The 24,929-nt window shown below is 37.6% G+C and overlaps 2 protein-coding genes across 2 annotated transcripts; one reads left to right on the forward strand and one right to left on the reverse strand.

Moving 5' to 3' along the window:
* Positions 1 to 3,485: 3,485 nt before the first annotated feature.
* MZT1 (mitotic spindle organizing protein 1) lies at positions 3,486 to 9,311 on the reverse strand. The gene is made up of 3 exons (XM_057424070.1): positions 9,195 to 9,311; positions 5,546 to 5,691; positions 3,486 to 3,993 (listed from the first exon to the last, which is right to left on the reverse strand). The coding sequence occupies exons 1-3, from the start codon at positions 9,241 to 9,243 to the stop codon at positions 3,970 to 3,972; spliced, it is 219 nt and encodes a 72-aa protein (XP_057280053.1). The 5' UTR covers positions 9,244 to 9,311; the 3' UTR covers positions 3,486 to 3,969.
* A 1,248-nt stretch (positions 9,312 to 10,559) lies between these two features.
* On the forward strand, positions 10,560 to 23,472 carry BORA (BORA aurora kinase A activator). The gene is made up of 11 exons (XM_057424072.1): positions 10,560 to 10,726; positions 11,812 to 11,918; positions 12,896 to 12,941; positions 14,428 to 14,503; positions 15,660 to 15,725; positions 16,463 to 16,519; positions 17,733 to 17,950; positions 19,265 to 19,418; positions 20,385 to 20,986; positions 21,449 to 21,580; positions 23,235 to 23,472. The coding sequence occupies exons 1-11, from the start codon at positions 10,571 to 10,573 to the stop codon at positions 23,418 to 23,420; spliced, it is 1,800 nt and encodes a 599-aa protein (XP_057280055.1). The 5' UTR covers positions 10,560 to 10,570; the 3' UTR covers positions 23,421 to 23,472.
* Positions 23,473 to 24,929: the final 1,457 nt, after the last annotated feature.

Genomic DNA, 24,929 nt, shown 5'->3' on the forward strand with positions numbered 1-24,929 from the left:
TGCGAAGTCCCACTGCTTGGCATTACCTCTCTTTAAAGAGGGCTCTCTACACACATACTACATAGCATGCTGTCATGGGTCACCACTAATTCTTATTGTCATTTTTTGGTGCTTTTTCTTTTAACACGATGTCTAGTCAAATAATGAGGGCTGCAGGGTTTCTATAGCATGAAAGTATAAACATGCAAAAGTACATGGCAGTGTTTGAAAGTGGAAAGCATTGGGGAAGAATGGTAGGGCCCAACCTGGCGCAGCCTACTAGGAGCAGTCCCTGGAGTAAAGTATATCTACAAGAGCATTCAGGTTCATTGCAGGGGGAACTAGCTGACTGGATTAACAAGAAAGTCTAAGACTAAATCAGTATTTGCTCAGCTGGAAAGAAAAATAGCTGACAAATATACATGCACTTTTTATGGGTACAGATCTATTAGGTCAAGTGTCTTGGCCTGATCATCATCCAGATTTCTGGGTTGGGTTTTTTTGTTTGTTTTCATGTTTTTGTCTTTTCTTCTTCTTGTTAACAGATTTTTTTTTGCTTTTGCTAACACAGTTACCTGAGAAATAACAACTCCTAATGTTAAGATAGTCATGTTAAGATAGATACTTCAGGATCATGTTTGTGTTCTTTTCTGGTATGCTACAATTTCCTGTAAAATTATTTTTCTACTTAATTTATATCGATGAAACCTAATTATACAATTAAAATGGCACTGATTCTGTTAGTTATCTAGAATGCAATGGCTTGGCCAGGCTGGATTCATGATTGTGCTTAGTCTCTCACAGCTGTGCTGTATGTGACACTAAAAATACTGGGTTTAAGAATAAGTAGGCACTAGTAGGCAGAACTGCATTTTATTCACAATCACTGAAAATCAATGGGAATAAGGTCATAGGTTACCAGCGGCCTTTGCTAACTCATGTGCTGCTTGACCTATTCGTAATTAATCTCTAAAAAGGGACAAAGTGGCAAAATTTGACAAGGATAAACTTAGTGACAGTAGTAAGACAACTAGCAAACTGTGAAGAGCTGCAGAAAGACATACAAGACTGATTAGGAAATAAAATGGCAGATGCAATTCAGCAAAGATAAATAAAAATTGTATACATGGAGATAAACAACCGTACTTTCACCTGTGAACCAACAGCCTCTCAGCTTATCATTACTGCTCAAGAGTGAGATCCTGTGGTTACAACAGATAATGCCATGAAGACAGTTCAGTGCTCAGCTCAAATTTAAAAACTCAAATGAGGAACTACTAGGAAAGAAATAAAGAACAAGAAAGTAAACAAACAGGCCAGTACTTAACTGCATGCCTAATGTTGTGCGCTGTTTTTGTTCTGCTCTCAGAAAATAATACATAAGACTCAGAAAAGTTTCAAAGGACAATAAATACAGAAGCTTAACTAATGCATTTCAGTTTAGAAGAGGAAATTTAAACGTGAATGTTATGTATGTGCAGATCCATGACTGGCACAAGCATGGCAGGTAAAAGCTTACTGTGCAGGGAACATTAAGCTAAGCTAGTGCAAATCAGGTTCAAAATAAACAAGTAACAGCAATTCTTTAGGAAACATACCAATTGATGAGGGTGACTGTTATTCAGGAAGCATATATGGCCGAAGGGAAACTGGACAAGTACTGGAAAAAGAATCACGGGGGACTACTAAATAGACAAACCATATGATGTGCAGGAAAGCCTGGAATAGAAGACACTTGGAAGCTAGGAGAACACAGAAGGAAAAGAACCAAATGTGCTTGCATTGTTCTTCTCCTTCCTAGGCAGCGCTTTTGACTAAAAGAGAGGCTATTGTGTTAGAAAAACTTTTGGTTGAGACCTGTATAGCTGTTCCTATGTTTATTTTTTCAAGAGTTTCAAGAGCATGTAAGTATGGAGCACGTGCTGTTTGCTCAGCTTCTTAGTTAAACATTGTAGAAGACTGTGTGTTACAAATGCAGCCAAGACTTCTGAGCCATCAATGCTCACGTTCACATAGTTGGGATTCCAACAAAGTGATACTTATTTTAGGGCAGAGAAACATTTCCAGTATGAAACTCCTTGCTACAGGGATTTTCTTTTCTTACCAGAAGGGCACATTTGCTTTAGTTTACAGAAAACTTTCAGAGTCTAGGTTTCACAAGTGAGAACTCACAGGCTTAGACACAACTCCCCAAACCAGCAAGAAAGCTCCCCGGTCTTTTCTCATTTTTGACATGCAGCACTGAGTTTAGATAAAATTAAGTGTACAAGCTAACTGATAATTTCTGTTGATCTGACCTGGCATTTTCATGACGTTTTAATGACTTCTAAGATTCCCTAGGATAAATTTCACTGTTTATATCTCTTCATATAAGAGATACCTCAGCATTTTCAAAAACCATTACACCCAATATTCTAAATCTGAAGTATTATAAATCTGAAGTTACACCACCAATGTACAAAGGATTTTTACGTGGAATCATTTTGCTCACTCATGAACACTTGTTCCCAGCTTGGTTATAGAATCTTTTTGGTTGGAAAAGGCCTTGAACATTATCAAGTCCAACTGTTAACCCAGCACTGCCAAGTCCACACTAAACCATGTCCCAGAGTTCCACAGCTACACATCTTTTACGTACTTCCAGGAATGGTGACTCCACCACTTCACAGAAGTTTTCACATCACCTTCCTGGAATGATTTTTTTGGTCAGCCTAACTGGAAACAATAGTAAATGATTCAGCGTAACATAACTATTTTTCTGTTCTCTCTGCCAGCAACTGAAATATTTAGCCCCTTCAATCACTTTTTGTAGAACTATGACCTAGACTGCATACAACGTAAACTCTTAAAGTAGAAAGAGCTTCTTTTTCTCTGCAAAAATATAATGTTTGGATTAACTAAGATTCCAGGTTCATTTCCAAATGTGCTCCAAACTATTAACCTTGGAGGTTAAGTCCCATTAACGCTACATCTTGGAACCATGCTAGCAAAAACAGAACAAAAAATTAAAAAAAGCGCTTAAATAGCAGCAGATGAAGAAGCAACAAAAAAAAACATTTTCTTATGAAGCAGAACTCTTGGATATTTACTGGTAAGTAACACAGTAAAACAGTTTACTGTATAACAGTTACTTATAAACATTTGTTTCGGCATCAGTGAAGATTCCTAGTGCTGAATGAGAAGACATTCTTATACCGAATGACTGTTGAAGACTCACTGGTTCCCACCAACCAAATCTGATGCTTCCTATGTATGCTTTGACTAGGCAGTAGCAATATGGCTGTAATATTTTTGGGTCTAGTAGCCAGAATAAGTGTAACAAATGTATCATCTGAACTCCATAAAATATTCCATGTAATCTAGCATTAAATTTGCATACATTTCTGCATGGATAACTGAAGTTCCAAGATAAAAAACAAGCAAATAAACAAACAAACAAAACAGCCCCAAAAGAAACCCCCACAACACTTTCCCCAGCAATCTAAATCAAAAGGACCATTCGTTACTTACATTATCAAAAGTGCTTTATTCCTTACTTTCAGGTTAAGACTTAAGTCACTACCATCATTCTAATTAAAATAAAGTCAGGATGGGCTTCATAAAATGAAACTAAAATTGTATATGCAGTTTTTCCTCTATGCAAGAGATAAAACCCAGGATATATTAGCACTTCTAAAGGATGCATTAACAAGCTATACTCATTATGCAATATTTGTTGCTACACACTAGGAAGTTCAGCAAATGCACAACCAATTGCACTGTATTCACAAATATCACAAAAATAGCAAGCAATGAGATTACACATGAACTTATCTCATTAAAAACTTTTCAAAGTTATACTATACATACATGCTTTTCAAGAAGCTAACAAATATTCTGAAACCTTCTCACACACACACTTATTCCACTCATTTCCTAAATAGTAACAATCTTCAAAGCCTCTGTTAACTTTGACCTGGTATTCTTCTCATGCAGAAATCTCCTCCCATGTCAGCCTGTCATATTTTCAGCGACCTAGAATGAGAAAAAACATTTATTACAAATCACCAAAAATAGGCACCATGTAGATCAAATTTACTCCATTCTTGTGACTATTTTAATTTTACTAGAGAACTTAAATCTAAACATAAGCTGAAAATTATAAGATGTGTAGCCTTGTTCTCTAATGAATACTTCTTTCATTTCTAAAAAAATAAAATATAAAAAAATGCTGTTGACTGCTTAGCATTTACTGACATAGCCATTACTATTTACTTGTGTTAAACTGTATATCCTGTATGTGAGCAGCTTGTAATCCTGCACATTTTACCCTAATGCTTTCAAGAAGTGATCAAATGCACCATTTTTTTTTTTCCCCTTTGAAGTTTATTTCTTTATACAATTTATAGTAATTACTATTCCCACCCATACAGATAAATTGACATAAAACTTGGAGGAATACCACCAATCATAACTGCATAAATCACACTGCTAATTTTTTGATTAAGGTCATCAGTAAGTACTTTTTTACTTAACCCAACCCAGCCAGCAAGGTACGGTTGTTGGAGACCGACACTGGTAGATTTTAAGACAGTTATGGGACAAACAGGCAAAGGACAGCAATGGGAATGATAAACCAATAAAAACAAAGGAAGTAGTAAAACCAGCCCTCAAATACTTATATACACTGTTAAACACATACGTATGCACACATTTAAGCATGTACACAAATACAAAATATGCATAAGCATATAAAATTTTAAGTTAAAAATGAAGTAAACCGTTTGAAAACTGGTGAAAAATAGCCCTGACTAGCATGTCTTTAGTAAAAATATCAGAAAGTTGGATTATCTAAAAATCAAAATCCAGTCTTGCAGAACAAGAACAGGCAGACTGGACAGAGGTTTCCCCTCCACCTTCCCATAAATAAACAAATACAACGTACAGGGGAAAATAAATCATGATGTTTAGGTAGTCAGTAAAGAATAAAATCCTTTAAAAGACAAGTGAAGATTCTTTTTGATTTTTTTTCTTTTAACCATAGTTACCCTCTCCACTAGCCAAACAGGTAAATAGCCTTATATATACATATACACCATGAAATCCCCTCTTGTCTGTCTTTGGAGAGGCCGAAAGCACAAGTTAATGTGATAAAAGCGGTATGCAAAGATTACATTAGCAAGCTGCATGTACCTGTTTGCATCTACTGCTACATACTATTAGGCCTGAGGATGTACAAATAAGGTGATATGTGTTAAAGTAAAAAGTAGAAAACTGTGATATGATGCAGATAAGGCAGCAAATAGTTGCTACAAATGGCCAGAATAAAAATCAGTGGATTTTGGCTGTTTGGTCTTTTTTTCCTTCAAAAAAGTTAATCCAGCTATTACTGAAAAGGTTTTATTCATACCATTTCTTGCTTCATGTTTCATTCAGTTGTATTCATTGCCTTTCCTATGGAACAGTTAAATTTCCTTGATGTAAAAATGAGTCATATCTCAGTGCAATTTACAAACTGAAGTATAGCAAGTTGAAAATACATCTGACTCTTAAAAACTAATTTATAAGCTTTTATAAAAAGCATTACCTTTAGAGCTTCTGTAGCCTTACGCAGTTCTTTAATAACAGATGATAATGCTTCTGGATTTATCCCCTGTTCGCAAAGCCGCACACAAATAGACAATGTCTCCATATCCAAGCCAGTGTTTAATATCCTTGAAATCTCAAACAGAACTGCAACAGAAAAAATGAAAGCACTTTAGTCCCTACAGACTATTAAATTTCAATGACAAAAAACATTCAACATTTAATTTCTACAGAGTACAGAACATGGCAGTTATGGAAAGCCTTTGCAGTCTGAACCTCAGCAACAACAGTTATGTTCAGTTTACCAGCACAAGCTAAAAGCCACAGCTTCTAACAAAAAAACCCACGCTTTTCTGGTTCAGCAAACTTAATACTGGATAATAGGCTTTAAAAATAAAAATAAGCGAAGAAATCAATAACTAACATTCTTGCCAATTATGTAAGAAGTAGGCTATAAGAATAATCCATGGTTTTGAACTACAGATACTGATGAAGCCCTACTAAAATGGACTGGAAACACATCAGGAGTTTTCTAGCCACCTCCTTCCATGACTAAACTTTGGTTTATGTCCAATATTAACACTGGTTTAACGATAAGCAGAACTATTTAATTTTTACACAATATCAAGAACAGCAACACGCCAGCATGGCATCTTCTGGGGGAGAGATTCCAGTTAGTTTTGTGCAGAAGCAAAGATCTCTCTCCCCTTCCAAACCTTTCCTAAAAGGCCTCTTTTGTTTCATTCTAATAAACAGCTTGTTACATAAGTAGCAGACAACTCATGGAGGTTTTATTTCTGTTTGCACCAGTAAGCTCCATCCTGAGGCTAAGACCCTAGCAATACAGGTTGATTTTGTACAGATGTTATTCACAGTTTCTGTAATCAAACCTCCACTAAGCTAGAAGAAAGTGAAGCAGCATGGTGACTATTGTCCACTTGACAACTATGAAAATACTCTGCTCTGGTGTACCAAAGACATACTGCAGGAGCCCTAAGAGTCGTACTTACCAAGGCCAAGATATCAAAGGCCTAATGTATCCAGCCAATTGCACTGAACTTAGAGAGAAATGTCAGATGCCATGGAAAAAAAACCCTCTACGTGTGACAGCACCTAGCCCACACAAGTAGGGTGGATTAACAATATGCATAAATTTAAAACATGAAAGCAGTTTGTCAGACCAAAGCCCTAGCTATAAGCCACAAGCGAAGCCTTCTCCCCAGCAAGGCTTTCTCTTCCCACTGACTTGAACGGAAACAATTCCAAACACACTACTTATGTGCATCCTGTCTGCACAGAAGCATCTTCAACAGCCAAATAAAGCAACCACAAATTGATTCATTTGCAATAAAAATGCCACTGAACATTAAGAGCTACAGAACTAAGACTGACAGCTTCCCAGAAATAAACAATCCTTACTCTCTTTAACCACATAACATTTATCGTGAAATTTACTAAGCATGTGATGTATTTCAAGGCAGAGCAGTAAATCTAACTAAAGATAAGTTCCTATTTCCTATGTCAGCAAGAGTTGTGGTCACTAGTTTCTAAAACAAAATATTAGGTGTTGAGGCAGCATCTTTGGCAGAGAGATGTAGCAGCTTCTCCACAAAAAAAATCTGAACTCTTAACAGATTCTGCAGAGAACAGCTGCTAAATATTTATATCTGACATTCTACATTAAGCACTTTTCTAAGCTACTATAGTTATAAAAGAATATTTCTTTTATAGCCATTTCTTTTAAAGCCATTGACTTCCATTAGGTGCCTGTTTCTTATTCAGCAAGTTAATACACAACACAGATTTCATGTTCTATTTAAAAAGCAAAAAAAAAAAAATTATCCTACAAATATTTGTCTATTCATTATGCTAGGCCCTCACCAAGAAAAATCTAATTACATGGACACAATTGTCAGTGTGTTACTTTTTAAGTCACTCCACCAAACCACTTTAAATACATATTCTTATAATGAAAATTTCAAAAGATTACTGTTGACAGTAAAAAGCCAAGCCAATTTAGTTATGGAATGCAGTGAAAGATCAGATATGAGGGTGTTTCTAAGGCTCTAAGTAAATATTTAAAGATCAAGTGCATGTTTAAGTTACGGAAATTTGTTTTCTTCTAAAAACACCTGATGTCAGAAAGAGATTATATCATGAACATCTATCCTAAATAAAATACACACATTACTACACAGGAAGCCTGGTCTCCTAAATCTCAAGGGTAGTACACTTTTCATAGCAGTTCTCAAAAGTCTTACTTTGTCCTTATATCTGCATATTGTCCCTCCTACCTAAAACATTCCTGCAAGACTTACTTACAAGTCCTGCAAGACAACACTTACAAGAACTTAGAATCACTGTCCTTCCCAAACAAATCTATCTCCACCCATACAGAATGATTTTATTCTCTTGGAGCATCAGAGAAGCCATAATAACCTTGCTAGTCCTGCCCTTCCTCCTGCAACAGGTCAGAGAGAGTAGCTGAGCAGCTGGAATAGGCATTTTCACATCAGTTCAGCTCATTAAGGTCTCTGCTGCTATGGAGTCCTCATGTAACAGTAGCCATAACTAGAATACAAGGTAAGGGCATGAGAAAATAAGAAACAAAAAGCAGTACCCCCAGAACACTCTCCCTAGCCTCTGGCCTCTCATTAGGGCATTCTCCAGGAAAGTCTTCATATTTAACACCACTCAGGTGACTTCCTGGCAGCTTTCTACTCTGCTTGAAATCCATGTAAGCTTGCTGGCATAGCCATTCCATGGAATTCCAGAGTTTTCCACTACACACTGCTAAGAAACACCTCCTTAACCTGCCACCTTTGATTCCTCCCCATCAGGCTGGAGGAGAAAGTGATCTTTATTCACTCTGTTCACATTTCTCATGGGTTATAGATCTCTGGCGTATCTCTCGCTACTCCCAGTGACACTTCTCTCACATTACTGACATGGTTTAGTGGTGGACTTGACACAGGCCTGGGTAAGTTGGCCTTGATGATCATAAAGGTCTTTTCCAACCTAGGTGAATCTATGGTTCCCCATTCTACAATATTTTTGTGTACCAGAAACTGCTCTAATTCTGTAACACTGACCGCTCCCCTCAAAACTTTTTCACTATGTTGGGTTTCTTCTGGTTTTATGATGGCTTTCTAACATGAGCCATCCACAGTTTGGATGCTGCCACTTACAGCACTACAAGGTTGGTCCTTCCTCTCCTTTCCATGCACTTCCCCCCCCCATTAAATTCAAGACGCATAGAGCCAGATAACATAATCTGCATTAACTCCTTGAAGTAATAAGAAAGAATAGCAAACGTATACATTTATAAACATTAAAAACGCTAAGTTAAATACTTAACAGCTATATAAAATGGAAAGACAAGTCACACGAGATCCAAAGACACTATCACTACATGGGCATTTGAAGTGTTTCAGGCACTACACGTACGTGAAGTAAAAAGAAACTGCCATGCGCTAAATCCTTCAGCAAACCATTATCCCCTTCACAGGTCAGTCGCTTGTATAGGCACGACCCAGCCCAAAGCCCCGCAGCCTGCGGAGAGGGGCGAGGGCAGGAGCGCTAAGGTGAGCCCAGCTCAGGGTGGCCAGTGCCGCAAGCATGGCCCCCTCTCCCGCGGCTGTGCCACCCACCGTCCATGGTCTCCCGCACCGCGTTGAGACTGGCGGCGTTGCTCGCCATGACGGCCCTCTCCTCCCACCCGGAAGCGGAAGGAGCACCCTTCGCGCTGCCCGCCCCGTTTCCCGCTCCCTCCCTCCCGGTCATCGACATCGTTCAAACAATCCCGCTCCACGTGACGCTCCAAACGGAACTCGCCCACCCAGCAGCAGAAAGCAAAAGGGCGGGATTTCGGATTTGTGCAGCGGCTCGGTGAGGGCTAGCGCAGTGATCTGAGGCAAGTATGAGTAGCTGGGTAACGGCAGCAGGTACCTGTTCTGGGGAGCTTAGCACCGCACTAGCTGCGGGCGTGTGGGAGAGTGGCTGGGGGAGAGGCTCGGTGACACTGCCCTGGGGGGAGGGAGGAGAAGGAGCAGTTCTCCGGGCGGGCTGAGAGGGTGTTCTGGTCCCTTTGCCACCTCAGGTAAGGGAGCTGCTGGGGCATAGCTTGACGGGAGGGCTGTAGGGATGGGGTGTGGGGGCCGCAGCAGTAGACCCTCCCGTCCTTTTTCCTTCCCCCGCGGGAGGGAGCGGTGGAGCCTCCCGCAGCCCCTAGGGAGTTGGCCCTTGGGGCTAGAGGGTGCGCTGGTGGTTTTTAGCGCCGGCTTTAGGCCGGTAGGTTTAGCTCCTGAGGGAGCTATTGCCCCCCTCAGGAAAGTCCCGGGATAATCTGCCTTCGCCAGAAGCTTCAGGGTTTGGCTGGTGTAGGCCAACAGGGCAAGTTGCTGGCCGGCAGCCGTTGTGGTTCTACGTTTGCTTCTGTGCTGGCTGCACAGCTTCTGCGCAAGGCGGGGGTGGCACCGAGGGAGACTGACCCTTGTGCTACCCCCGTTCTAGTAATCTTGGAATCACAGAACGGTTTGCGTTGGAAGGAACCTTAGGGATCATCGAGTTCCAGTCTCTTTAGGGATACCTTCCACTAGACCAGGTTGTTTGAAGTCCCATCCAACTTACTTTTATTTCTGAAGCCCTTGAGTGCTAGTTTTAGGGGTATGTGAGCTGCCTTTGAGGAATGTATTTGCTTTCAGTGCTTGTTTGCTTCTGGTGTTTTTGTTCATTTGTTTGGGGGGGGGGGGATTTGGTTCTGTGGTTTGGTTTGGATTATTTTAAATCTCCTTTTCAGTGCCCTTTCTTGTTTCCTTTTTGTAGGTTCTATTTATTTTTAGTTGTTTTTCTTATCAGCCTTATTTATTAGCTTAACACGTCAAAGATAGCTTTGCTTTTGTTAGTCTTTTAAATGTTTCTGGCTCTTTAAAAACCTTCAGGATGACCCTAAAATTATAATCGGAATTATAAATGCTTTTTTTTTCTTTTCCTTTTTTTCTTTCTTTTCAAGGTATCTCTTACTGTTATGGCTCATACAAAAGAAGCTAAAATGCAGATAATGCCAGAAACTCCAGGACGAGTCACCATCCTGAATCCTTTTGAAAGTCCTAGTGATTATTACACTCTTCAGGAGCAGATTGTTTCCAGTCCTTCAGTCTTCAAATCAACAAAACTCTCACCTGTAAGATCTAGTTTTTAGTTGTGTAGCTACAGAAATGCAGTGCTAACATTTTGAAATGCATTAAAAGGTGTATTTTATTTAGTGTATTTTAATGTATATGCTAAGCCAAAGAATTTTGGTGGCATCTGCCGTTCCTTCTGATTACAGGAATATGCTGCTTTGAATATTGACATTGTCTGTCTTCCTCCGATCTGCTAAGTGCTAAAACCAGTTGAAAGCAGATAAAGGACAGTTGTTGGATGTGGTGTTCTTGTCCTACCTAAAGCTGAAAAGTACTCCAGTTCCTACTTACATGCTAAGCAGGCTGGATGCGAGTAAAACATAATTTCACTTCTGTTATGGGTTGTTTGTATATTCACAGAATCAAGTTGATGATTTTGTGTATATATAACATTTTTTAGTTGCAAATCATATGCTTTTGGAGTTGGAATTATCATATGCAAATCATATGCTTTGCAGCTGGAATTACTTTCTGATAAGCAGGACAGCTGTGCTAATGAGTGATCTACCAAGACTTGGTAGATATTTTTTCAAACAGATATTTGAGCAGTATTTTGTAATTAAATGTTAAATAAAGGGCTGAAACTGCTTTGTTTCTGAATTTGATTTTGTTGCGTGCTATGTATGGCATTACAAGGGAGACTTTGCAAGATGCATATGGGGTTGCAAATCCTAAGTCTTATTGGAACTGCGAGGTGAAAGGTGAAAATTTGGGTTAGATGCAGGCACGGGATCTTCATGGAACCTCAGTTTTGATTGTGGCAATCCAGAAATGACTAAATTTTATCCAAAGTTCTCTATCTTTAGTACATCTATCTTAAGGAATTGAAAAGAATTTGACACTTCAGTTTGTAAAGTCTAGGTATGACCTTCTACTTTATATTATCTTGTAAATCATTGTAATACTACTACCAGGATAAAGAAGCCTGATTGACTTTTTTAATAAAGAATTTAAATGGAAACTCTTTTGATAGTCTCTGACAGAAACTGTATGGAAGTTATGTCTGCATTGTTCAAGTTTGTCCTGTGGTTCTATTTTATCTTTTGAGACTAGGAAGCACTAAAATGTTCATGTCTCTTTTTAGACACCAGGAAAATTTAGATGGTCTATTGATCAGCTTGCTGTAATAAATCCTGTGGAAATTGACTTGGAAGATGTTCAACGTCAAGCAATGTATCTGAGTCATGATAGGTAACTTCCAGTCTGTTCTTATGCAGTTACCTTGCTTGAATACTAGAACACTGTTCTTTTGCTTTATTGACATTTCAGCGCAGCAGTGAAGACTTTTTATTCAAATCTTTTAACATAGATTTTCATGTGTCCCTAATGTGGATATAATATTTAGATGAGGCTGCCTCTGTGTCACTCTTTTTAATGTTAAGAATTGCTAATCCACTCTGACTGCAGTTTGGAAGACAGCCAGATAAAAGCAGTCAACAGAAGCAAGAAAATGTCTTGCCAGTGATTGTTACGAAGCTACCTCTTCTGCTCCTTGTCACAACACAGTTTATCTTCTTGGAGTGTTCCATACTAACACCTATGAAGTGTAGGCTGCTTTGGTCTTTGGGACTCCTGCAGAAGGGTAGAGCTGATAAAGCTAGCTAGGCAAGCCAGTACTCTTTGAAAGGTATAGGTGAGACTTAAAGTGAGGGTGGTGAGGCAACAGAACAGGTTGCCCAGAGAAGCTGTGGCTGCCTCATCCCCGGCAGTGTTAAAGGCCAGGTTGAATGGGGCTTTGAGGTATAGTGAAAGGCGCCCCTGCCTGTGGCAGGGGGTTTGGAACTAGATAATCTTTAATATCCCTTCCAACCCAATCCATTCCATGATTCTGTTATAATTTTAGAAGACCAGTTATGATTTTTTTTGTCTGTTTTTTATCCAGATAAAAATACTTACTGATACAAGAAATAAATAGAAGATTTGCAAATATGTACTTAAAAATGGTACAGATCTTTCAAATGAACTGGAGTAACAGATAAATGCATTATATTTCTAGATTTATAGCATGAGGTTATTGCACATAATGGTAAAAAGATTTATTGTTTAGTGCAATTTCATTTATAATGTTTCTGTTAAGCATCTATAAAAGATGACATCGTTGGACTTGACTTTTTTTTTTCAATTATGTGATGGTTTTGATAATGGAGTTGTTTTCATTTGTCGCTTAGAATTGATAAGGAGACAGAAGACAGAAGGCAAAAAGCCATTGAAGAGGTAATAAAATTTTTATGCTATCAAGTATTTATTTGCTTTAGCTACATATCTGCAAAAGATTCACATATATTATAGGATTTCAAAAACCGGAACCCTATTATATTTTACTGATCAGTAAGAAAGTAATTTTCTGTCCTCCTCACTTGCAGATGTAGTTGAAACCCATGTGGTCTTTTTTCTTCCCATCTTCTTTCACACACCTGTAGGTCAAATCAGCAAATACTGTTTCTTTTGTGTTGCTTGGCTTGTGGGAATGTATTAGTAAGATAATTCTTAAAAATAATTAATTTCAGTTTAAAAATGATTGAGTATGTTAGGATTTACAGTAACTTCTGGTGTTAGATGGCATAATTTATCGCATTTTTAAAAATATAGCAGAACCTTGATTTTTTTTTTTGTTTCTTCCAAAGTCTGCTTAGTTGAAGGCAAGACTTACTTCCTTTAGTGTGTAATTCTTTCTGTTTGTTTTCATTTTATTATTTACCATCAATTTGTCTAGCAGAGAAGAAAAAGTGTTTCTTCAGTCCTATTTCCATTAAGATGAAGTTTTGACAGTGTTATTGACCTTTTCGTATTGTATCATGCCATTATGAGTTTCTGTCTCTATGAAAAAAAATGGTTTATGATTCCATAAAGGTGCTAGGTAATTGACCTGCAGCAAAGATGCCCTATTGTTCTAAATCTGCATTAAAAGGGTATTTATTCTTTGTTAGGTATAAACTAATGAATTCTGCAGTTAAACAGCTTGAAACCATGACTGATAAAAATTATGCCTTTAATAGTTGGGTGTTTCAAGCTGTTTTGTTTTCATTTGTTTTGAGTCTTTTATTGTGAGAACAGGATTTACCATGTATTTTGTGAAGCTATGTTATAATGTTCATCTCCTAAACATTAGTGTGTTCTGGATTGTCACAGCAGGTAGTTTCTGGTTCAAAGAAAGAGACTTAAGTGCCAGTACTCATAAATGTTTCACTGCTAACCTGCTTAGCCAAATACACTTGATAAGGTTGCCGTAAGCCTTGGTTGTCCACTTTTTTTTCCTTTCACTGTCTCTTTAGCAGTTCTGCAAAATGTCTTAATTGTCAAAATCAACAAACTGAAAAATTGAAAATAATTATGTTAAACTACTGTGCAATAAGTGTGGTAGAGACAATTCCCTTTTAAAATGAGTAATCGGTGTTAAATGAAACTTGCACAATTTTCCCTCTGAAGGCTTGAAAGATCTGGGGTGATATGTGTCGTAAGGAGCTTGGGGGCTGTCTTTAAATCACTTTTTTTTTTCTTTAACCTCTCTAGACATAAAATAATGAAATATTTGCCGGGTATAAGGGATTTAGGTTTTGGGGAAGGAAGAGTTAAAATTCTTAAAAATATAGATCTGTGGGTAGCAAAAGGTATGACTTAATTTTTTCTTGTTCAGCATACTAATCTAAATTGGAGTGCCTTCAATTTTTAAAAGTGCTAATATGGTTTGTTTCTATTCTAGTTTTTCACAAAAAGGCTCATAGTTCCTTCTCCTTGGACAGAACATGAAGGAAAGCAAGTTTCACAGTTTAATTCTGGTAAATGTAAGTTGCTTCTGTGTGTCACCCACAATTGACTTAGCTTTTGGAGAAACCATCAAGCATAGTTTTTTTTCAACTCTGATTTAAATTTTAAGAACCAGTAATAAAAGTTGGCACAACTGGTAGATTTTTAGCTGTTCTCTCCGAGTGCTTTCTTTTTTTAAAAATTATTTTTTAATTCAAAATCTTCTACAATTTCCCTTTTTGTTATTTTTGATTCCTGTTCTTGTATCTTTTTTCTTTTGTAACCTGTCTTCAAGCAGACAACTTTGCTGCATCAGTACTGGTAAAATCTTCTACTTCAGTTTTCTGGTAGCTGCACCTCTGAATTATTCTGACTGCTTTCCTGTCAGTATAAGTATATGGGAAACTGAGTTCTGTATTTTTCTACTTACTTCTCTATTTTTACTTACTTGCTATGTAAATTCCTGTTCTCTTTGTGCCCTGCTAGTTCACTGTCACTGTATGGGTGTTCTGTTTATTTTGTTTATGCCATGTTATTATTAATGCTCCTGTTATTAAAGTTTCTATATAACTAATAGAATACATAGTAAATGCATTACAAATTGGACAAATGTCGGCTATAAAATATTGTTTGCATTCACTGTTGTTTGGTAGGAGACTCTTAAGTGCGTGGGTTTTTTTGCAAAATTTGGAAGATGCTAAATTGTTAAAATTTTTTATCAAGGAAATGTAGCTTGTGGATAGTGTATTTTTAGTTGTCAGAGAACATTAGCCATGGTACTAGAGCTAGGGAAAGTGTGTGCTGAAAGAAGATGGTATAATGTGTTCTTTAGCTGTGTAAAAAAGTAGAATAGCAGATTCTTCATCTTCGTCTTCATGTTCAAATTGCATGATTTTCTGGAAATGAAATTTACTTGAACACCGCCTGTTTGGCTAAGCACAAACTTGAGTTTGTTTTAAATGTATGTAATGTAGAGGAGGCTGCAGGAGACAAAGATTTAGGCAAAGTTGATGCTACTTTACAAAGCTTTTTTTGAATAGAAAGGTGCTGAAATTCTCATAATCAGCTATAATGGTAACTTTTTTCAGTACTCCCTTTAGTTGTGTTAAATACTCTAACTTAACTGCTGGTTGGTTTCAAAACTATGTGCAATGCGTGCTTAAATTTAAGTTCTTATCTGTTTTACAGCCACAGATCTAAATAGCCTTTCTCCAATTGGAAGACAGCTAACTTTGCACCCTGACAAAAGCAATGGTGGGTAAAAGACGATGTCTGAAATTGCAAGCTTTTTCTGAAGCAAAATGACCCATTTTTTAATGGTGCTTTTATTTCAAAAGGCAGTAATTTTTTTGTTAATATTCCTGTAGAAATACTTTTGTAGCATATGGTACTACTACTTTAATACCTGTTTCTGATAGTAATTTAATTCTATTACAATCTTACATATTTTTTCCAAAGTAAAAACTGAAGTCATCTGTGGAGTACATTTTTTCCGACTCAGTGCATGCCCTTTTTCTGAATTAAAAAGTGAATCTAAGCCTCAGGTTTATGGGTAAATTACAGTTTCAAGAAGCCTGTAATGTGTTGGATTTTTTTGGGTAGAGAATCTTGATTATTTTCTCTGCAATATAAATAGCAGAAATCTTTTTTAACTGTTTCATTTTAGATAAATAATCAATGCTTTTCCCCATGGTATTTTGATGAATTTTCTTCCATTTCCTTTTGAGTCATTTTCTTCAGAGACATCTCTCTTCAGTTCAGAATGCCTTTCTAGAGACTTTTATGTTACAACCCTTTTGTTTACCTGTAGGACTGACTGTGCTGTGCATAGTTGTTGTCAAATCAGAATCCTAGCTTTAATTAACACTTTTCCTTATTGCAACTGTATCTTAAATGGCTTAATTGCAATGCAGTTTGAAAGTGGATTTTTGTTTCTACTGCTTTAGTCAAAGGTTACTGCAAGCTAATTTTGTTGGCTTTATTCATTGCAGCTGCTTGTCAGACAGTACTGTCTTTGCCGGTGGATTTTAATTTAGAGAAAATACTAGGTATGTTGTGTTGTATCAAAATTTAATTATGAATGTTTAAATAGAAAACTTGTGTCGTTTGCTGGGGTTTTCTTGTCTTATGAAATATTGAAAATGTATGAATGGAAGTTTTAAGTCTGTGGTCTAAATAAACAAGTTACTGCATATTTTATGGGACAGCTGACTTAAATGATATACTTTGAGTATAGACATAAAGACAAAAGAGGAGGCATATGGAGAACAATTGCAAAGTAGAAGGCACCCCCTGCCTTCTGCAAAAAGAGCTTTTACTGAGAGCTGTTCAACTTCACATTGCCAGCCATGAGGCTCATAGCTCAACTTTGCCTTGAGCAAAGCAATGCTTTGATTGTGCCTTTCATTGAACTGAAGCCACAGTGGTGACTAGAAGTTGTGTGTTGGCAAAAAAGCTGTGACCACTGAATGGGGAGGCAAGAGTCCAAATTAATTGTCTGATTGTAAGTGCTTTATCAAGCAGTTGCTGTCAGCTTCTCAGGAAGGGGCTTCTATGTGAAAATAGTGGGTATAGCTAGCTCAGAGGTTTTTGGCTGCACACTCCTATCCCTGTAGTGACAGCCCTCATTGTGTGCCATCAAAATTAAAACAGAAAATCAGAGCAATATTGGTTGCTATCATATTTCATCTTAACAAATGTTTCCATCAATGCATAGTTTGCAGATTCAGGAAAAATTTATTCTACAAGGAATATCCATTTAGAATAGAGTAAAACCAAACTGATATGATAAATCATAGCATATTTTAATGGGTCTTTGTTAACATCTGCATGCTTTTTGCTTTGACTTTGAGTTGACTGGTTTGCCTTTGGATGATGTATAACGATTACCATCAAATCATATGGGAGACCTGAAAAAGGGTCTAGTTTTGCTTGAGTAGTATAATAATCTGCTTTTCACAACTGGATGTGAAATACACAGATGTGAAAAGGCCAGTAAGTAGATGTTAGCCAATATCTGTCAATTTTTTAAAATGCAGACTTTAGTATTAAAGCATGATAGGCAGAAGCGGAATCTTAGTAGATGCAGTGGACTCTCTTGTAATGATAACAAGTGATCCTTTAGGATAGGTGGCTAAATTAGACTTATTACTTGATGTACTGGTAAATTAGATTAAATGTTTAATTTAGATAGATATGTCTCTGTAATAGATTTTTTTTCTTTCATTTTTACTGGAAATGACTGCTCCCTGACATTTCTAGGTGAATATATCAGAACTGATGAATTTTCAGATCAGTCTCAGGGAAATCTGAGCTCTTCATCACTCAGAAGAAAGCTGTTTTTAGAAGAAAATGGAAGTGTGTCTGAGTGTTTGTCTGTTTCTCCACATAGTCCATGTGGTAATCAGCCACTTGGAGTGCTTTGTTCAATAGACATCTCTCCAGTTCGGTGCAGAAGCCCTCTGGAAACACCTAGTTCAGTAAGTAGCCTGGTTTGGATGCTGGATGGGATGTGACTGACTTGGCACAGGAGCAGATCTTGGAGCAGGCCAATTTTGTGTTCTAACAGGCTTCACAAGGGGAACAGTCTTTTTAAGAAGCTACAACTGCTTTATTAGAGCATAGGTGTTAGGCCAAACTATGCTTTTGTGGCTTGGATTTTGGTGGTGTGGTTTTTGTGAGTTGTTTTTTTGTTGTTCCCCTCCAAATTCCAAAGTCAGAAAAAACGTGAAAAATAAAAGTTTCGAAGTAATGTCACTGATTTCTTATATCAAACTGTTATGCTGTGATGCTGTTATCTTGTACAGAAGGAATTATGCTTTAATTTCACAAAAGTAGGAATCAATACATATACAAGATTTGCTGAAGGCATGTTGTAACATTATATATATATATATATAAATCCATGAACTGCTGTCTAAAATACTAGCTGATATGAACAGGTGATGTAATTATTTCCCTTATAACTCCTAAATTCATTTATAGTGAAGGAAATTACTTGTGGATCTTTGAATGCAGTGCCAAATATGCTTTTTTCTTTTCCACGAGCCAGAGATTTCAGATAAAAGAGATATTTATTAGAACACAGAATATAATGTCTGTTTTTTAAGTTAAGCCAGATGAATCTTATTCCCAGGTAGATGTATCACAGCTAATCTGGTTTAGGTGGTACAGTTTCTTCTGTTGGGCACTTGAAGTACATGGAAAAAAACACTACCTAAGCTAGAGTGTAGCTTAAAAAAAGTCTTCATTGTGGTAACCTAATAAAGAATTCTTACAGTGTTCCTACAGGACTGCTAAAGTGACTTCTTGCATTGTACTCTTAAGCAAGATCACAACCACTGTTCTTTTTTCTTAAGTATTGTCTGTGCTGCTGCATTGAATTTGGATAACACTGATTCCATTAGAATATATATAGTGGTTGACCTTTATCTGCATTGGTATGAGTAAGAAATTGAGATTAAATACTTAACTGTATACACAGATAGTATTAACACTCTGTTAAGGCTTTTCATAGTTCTTAATTACAATGGATATTACAGTCTAACTTGGTATTATGTGTCAGTTTAAATCCATTGCTCTTTTCTTATTGTGGAGGCATAAAGTTCAAGTGAAGAGCTACAACTGGAATATTCAAGATAAACCAATGATAGAAATTGTCATTGTACAGGATTAGTTTTCCTCAGGGCTGCCATATTATGTTTTTTAGTTAGTTTTTCTATTTACATATTAGTCAAAATTTACATCATGAAAATATGCCTTTTTTTTTTTTTTTCTTCGCTCTGAAACTGAAGGGTCAGATTTCATCAAGTCCTATTCAGGGAGGAGCAAGTGTTTACAGTCTGGGAAGTATAACCAGTCCCACATTTCCACAGGGGTCTCCTGCCCCTAATGGTTCTCCTGCTTTTTCACCAATTGCTTTTCACATAAGAAAGACACCACTGTCAGGTATGGTTTAACTGTGTATGTATTATTCTTTCTTTCTTGATGTGCGTATTTTTATTATTAGAAACAGCTTTTTACAGTTTATTCTTGAAGAAGGCATTGATACCAAATAGGAATGAAAAAAAAAACCCAACCTTAAAGGATTAATCTGAGGAGGGGGGTTAAAGTTGTATGCCTGAACTAAGTAAGGTCATAATCTGATTTGGCTCAACCTGATTTATATGGACACAGAATGTTTGAGTTTTCAAATCGTGTGACTGTGAAGATTACTTGAAAGGGAACTGACTAGTGAAGAAATCACAAACAATTCTGTGTCCTCATTGCTCTAGAAGATGTCAGTTATTTCCTGTTCTGTACATTACCTGGTAAGTCTTAATGCCATGGTTATACGTGATTTTACTCTGGTGAGCGTTGTGGTATTTCAACAGCATTCCATATCGAGATTGTATAGGTGTTTTCTCCCTTGTTTGATTTTCTTGAAAACTTTATTGTTTCCCCATTGTTTTTTTTTTTGGGGGGGGTTGTTTTTTTTTCTTAAATGCGTATAGAACATGTGCATTGATATTTGTTCCGAAAAGAAGCCACAGAACCAGCCTTCACACATTTTCCGTTGTATAGTATTGACATTCAAAAATGTGAGGCCACACCAGTACAGCTAAATATGTAATGAGAAACAAAACTGGGTGGTAAAAGTGAGGTAAAAACTTGCCTTTACTGCGATAGTTTAAATCTGCTGGTGTGTTTTTGTTTTGGGGTTTTTGTTGAGTTGGTTGTTTTGGGGGATTTTTTTGTTGCTTGATTATTTTTTAGTTTTTCAAAGGCAGCCTTGGAGCTGGGGTACAGGGGTCAGTGAAATGCTGTGTGGTTAGTTAGCTGTATAATTAAAAAAACCCTAGGGCTTTGAGGATGATGACTTTATCTCCACCTGGTATCTCACAGCATAATTTTTTTTTTTTTTTTTTTTTACAGACCAAAGAAAATTCACATTTTGTTCTCCAGATATTCCTTCTTCTTCAAATAAAATGACATCCCCAGCTACAAGAAGTCCTTATATAGATGGTTGTTCTCCAATTCAAAAGTCTTCACCTATGAGACTTGGAGCATGCAGAAGAACTACCCAGTTTCAGACTTCTGTCATTAGGATACCAATTGCTGTTGAGAACCACGGTGAGAATGAGGAAGACAAGGAGAATGCTTCTCCATCAGAAGCTTGGTTCCCAGAAATCGATAATGGAATAACCTTATGCCAGCAAGATGGGGATACTTTTACACATGGCACACATCTTGTGGTAGCAACTGTGTCTATTGCACCAGATCACTCAGAAGCTTGTCATCAAAGGCTGTCATCATTTCAGGATATGGAAGGCTCCAAGGAAAATAATACTGTAGATATGGCTGACATAGCTGAAGTGTCAGAGGAAAACATTTGGATAAAAGAAACAATTGGCAATAGCAATGCACCAATGACCAGCTTTATGACAGGGATTACTTTCAGTATTGAAAACTCTCATGTGTTCATGTCGCCTCTTGCAGAAAGTAGCACAATTCCTTGTGACAACAGTAGTATTCAGGTAAAAATAAGAATCTTTAAAACTGAGCTCAACATAATCACTTCTAATATGTATGCTATTCTGGAAGTAATTGTCTTATTTTCTCTTAGTGGATGCTGCGTACAGGTGGCATTGTGACTTTTATCCTTCCTCCCCATTCCCTTTTTGCAGTGGAGTCAGCATAGCAGTTTTTGTGTTACAATGCACAGGAATACATTTAATCCAAAGTAATTCTGATCTATTTCAAGATGTCCTTGCTTATTGCAGAGGGTTGGACTAGATGACCTTTGAAGGTCCCTTCCAACCCAAACTCTTCTATGATTCTGTAATTCTGACAGTTTATGGTTTGCTTTTGTTATTACCTGATGGCAGTTGGTTTGTGGGACTAAGTTCTGTTACCTGGGAGGACTTGTATTTGATTAACTGAGGGGTTTATTGGTGTTAAATTGCAGTACCTTTTTAAACCCTGCTTCTTGGTTTCAGGTGGACAGTGGGTATAATACACAGACTTGTGGAAGCAGCATTATGGATACTGCGGGGGCCCAAAACAGTTGCAGAGAAAATGATGTGAACATTAACGTGTTTCAGACTAAATCTCAGCTGCTTAGAACAAAGGTAGGAGTTAAATTGTGATACGATACAAAAGTGACAGGCTTCTCACCTGAAGCATCTGTTCCTTATTTTACTCTATTTCAGAAAGCCTGAGGGGAGAGACTGTAAGGTGATTATAGAGACTGTGTTAAATGCAGCATCATTTCAAGTATTATGCTGAAAACAAGGAGTTAAGTGCAGGACAAACTAGCAGTAAAATTAATGTATTCTATGACAAAGGCAGACAGTTTCAGAGGAAACTGAGATATACGCATGAGAGGTAGTTGTGAGGCTGCTCATGGCTTCTGAAGTATGGTAGTCTGTCTCTTGTTTCTGTTGTTCCTGCTGCTTTTTTTATTAGAAAATTTTTAGATGTGTGCCTGTGGAGAAGTGCATTTTGGGGAGAAATTTGTCTGCTACTTGTTTTCATAAACTAGCCTTGAGTTTTCTACCCCATACCTGACAATGCTGACTTGGTGGGGAACTTTCTGCTTGGATACAGTATTATGATTACAAGCCCTTGACCTGTCTTAAAACTAAATAAATTACAGAAGACAGCACATACCTAGCAAGGGTCCCAAGCTCTTGTGACTGATGGGAAAGTCTTGCTTCTAGAGAGTGGGAAGCAAGGCTAGTTTCTTTGAAGGAGAGAGCAAAGATCATCTTACTTAGCAGTTGTGGTCTTATAAACTTAGTAGCTTATGGTCTACTACTTACCATCATTTACAGTCCTTGAAGGAGCGAGAGTACTGACTAGTAGTAACAGATTATGAAAAGCCTCAAGTAAGCCTATTTAGCCCTGACTTCACTTCTGTATCTGACATGCTAATAGCCAATAATCTGATGAGGTAAAGAGCAGATTGATGGTGCCTGGTAGACCATGGACATCATGTCCTTTTGCCCAGAGAAGTTCTGTCTGCCCCATCCCTGGAAGTGTTCATGGCTGCATTGGATGGAGATTTGAGCAACCTGGTCTAGTGGAAGGTGTCCCTGCCTGTGGCAGGGGTTTGGAACTCAATGACCTTTAAGGTCCCTTCCAACCCAAACTATTATATGATTCTATGAAATTTTGAACTCTAATCATTTAAGACAAGAATAAATGTGCCGTTACAGGAAGAAAAGATATTTTATCTTAAACTTCTAGAAGTACCCATCTACTCTGAGGTCATGCCCCAATCACCCTTTGGACTTGAAGGTACTCACAAGAATCAGTTGCCTACTCTCAAACTTGTCCTAGAGACAGTTCATGCAGCTGTCTTCTCCTGCTGCTAGTCCTTCAGTTGCTAGATCCTGACTAAGCCAAACTTTGCATTTTTGGAATAGGATTTAAGTGCAGTGGCATTCAGTACTTCCTTCAACTCTCACAACAGGGAACCCACAGAGAATATAAAAAACAAACCAAAAAAACAAACCAAAAAAGCATGGGCGCTGCTGGCTGAAAGAATCCAGTCTGGCTCATTCAGAGCATGTGCAATCTGAGAGGAGATGATTCTTGCTGAGGGCAAAGATTTCTGCAGAGAAAACATCTTTCATTTCTCTTTCATTTCAGAAGGGGAGAGACGGGAAGTTAAGGTACTAATTATAATTAGAAAATTTCCAATAGGAAGTTTGGATCTTCTTTCTTTGGGGGAATTTTTGTGAAAATGGGTTTAAAATGAACTTTTCCTTATTAACCTAGGAGGTTTCTGTTTCAAACCATAAGGACAGTCAGTTGCTGAGAGCAAGATCTCCAGAGAAGCAATGCTGTTTCCAAAAAGCAAAACCACATTGTACAGTATTCGGTCAAAATGCAACTTGCAACATTTCTGCCTGGAAACATCAAAATGAAAACCAAGTTCAGGGATTTTGCAGAAACGATATGTAGTTCTGTGATGGAGAAGATTAAATTGTGATGTCTAATAAATTTTTATGTATATCACATCAGTTACCTGGATTACGCATACTATTTGGGTTTTTTAATGCAAGTGTAATAAATTGTCTGGTATGTATTAAGTGGGGGGTTAAATAATGTGGGATTCTTCAGGTTTTATTAACAAATGTACTGGTATTATTAAGCAACCCTTTTGAAAATTAAGGCAGCTAGACTTGGTATAAAGAAACCACATTAGGTTTGTTTTTTGGAAATGTGTTCTTTCAGTGATTAGGATAGATTCCATGAGGAGCCTTGTTTGAAAGGTTGGACCTAACTTGAGCTTGAAAAGGAGTACTTCAGATAGGCTGGGCAAACCTGGAGTAACTTGCATAGGAGCCAGCGTAACTGTAAAACCACCTACATTGTAAGATACAACTTAAAAAGGCATGAGGGAAATTTTTCTTTGGGGAAGAGAAAAGGGAGTGTTTAGTTTTCATTTGTTTTTTTTTTTTTTTTTTTTTCCCTGATCAGATGTATTGTGTGGCTTCAGGAATGCTAGCAGTGGTGCCAAGAAAGAGTTGCTGGATAGGAGTGAACTGCTGGGGGTGTGAGGAGAGCAGGGCTGGGTGCGTGTCTGTGTCAGTCTAAAGGAAAAGTGATGGAACTCGGCTCCGACTTCATGAGGAAGGAATAAAATTAGTGGCCCAGAAACAGGTCCCTGGAATACATGTATGTTTTTATACTGAACTGCAAACTGTTAAAAACAGGGCCTTCAATTTTAATACCAGGCTAGTTCTTAGTTAGATTTTCCTTGTGAACATGAAAACTCCATTCTAGTTATGGAAGTTATGTACTTTCCACAACTGAAAAAAAAAACCAACCCCCAAATCTAGTTTTATTAATAATAAGGTTTATGCCCAAAGAATCTTGAAGTGGATCACCTGACTCCACCAGTGTTTCCTAAAAGCACTTTGTCCAAACTGAAGCTCCAGTACCCTTTTGAGGGAACGTAAGAAGGTGCAAGGAGATAATTGGTCTCAGTACATCGAGTGGTGCAGCCTTCCTAGTAGTAGACTGTTACACTTCCCTTTTATGTTTAATTCCCAGTACTGCTTACTATACTGTAAGCAACTGTTAGGTTGCTTACAGAAATTGCCAAAATATTTAATAGATAAACATTTAGAGATATAATTAACTTTTGTATGGCACTTACTGCAAAAAGTATTAATATAAACAAAGTCTTGATACTGTCAAGAAAACCACTGATGAACAGAAGTACTGGAATGAGGAGGGTCTGGAAGCCCAGAACTCACTTTGCCTAATCAAATCAGATGTGATTAAATTTGATTTGTTTAAAAGAACCTTCTGGAAGTTCTTAAATATGAATGTGGAGGCGGGTAGGGGATCAATATGGTAATGTTGTAGCCATAGTGACTATGAAGAGGAGATAAGGGAAATTCTGCCATCTCCAGGCTGTTTGTACACCTCTGGAGTGAACTTTATTGCATTAATCAAAGACAC

This window comes from Pezoporus wallicus, unplaced genomic scaffold (assembly GCF_028554395.1).
Source record: "Pezoporus wallicus isolate ANWC-B61680 ecotype Strahan unplaced genomic scaffold, APGP_CSIRO_Pwel_v1 contig_16, whole genome shotgun sequence".
Classification (NCBI taxonomy): Eukaryota; Metazoa; Chordata; class Aves; order Psittaciformes; family Psittacidae; genus Pezoporus; species Pezoporus wallicus.

What these genes read in the sequence shown, in the direction of transcription:
- MZT1 (XM_057424070.1), bottom strand. Translation starts at nt 9,243, where the DNA reads ATGGCGAGCAACGCCGCCAGTCTCAACGCGGTGCGGGAGACCATGGAC. An exon ending in GGTGCGGGAGACCATGGACG is followed by an intron (nt 5,692 to 9,194) that starts GTGGGTGGCACA and finishes TTTCTGTTGCAG; the next exon opens with TTCTGTTTGAGATTTCAAGG. An exon ending in AGGCTACAGAAGCTCTAAAG is followed by an intron (nt 3,994 to 5,545) that starts GTAATGCTTTTT and finishes TTCTCATTCTAG; the next exon opens with GTCGCTGAAAATATGACAGG.
- BORA (XM_057424072.1), top strand. Translation starts at nt 10,571, where the DNA reads ATGGCTCATACAAAAGAAGCTAAAATGCAGATAATGCCAGAAACTCCA. An exon ending in TAATTTAGAGAAAATACTAG is followed by an intron (nt 16,520 to 17,732) that starts GTATGTTGTGTT and finishes TGACATTTCTAG; the next exon opens with GTGAATATATCAGAACTGAT. An exon ending in CTCTGGAAACACCTAGTTCA is followed by an intron (nt 17,951 to 19,264) that starts GTAAGTAGCCTG and finishes CTGAAACTGAAG; the next exon opens with GGTCAGATTTCATCAAGTCC.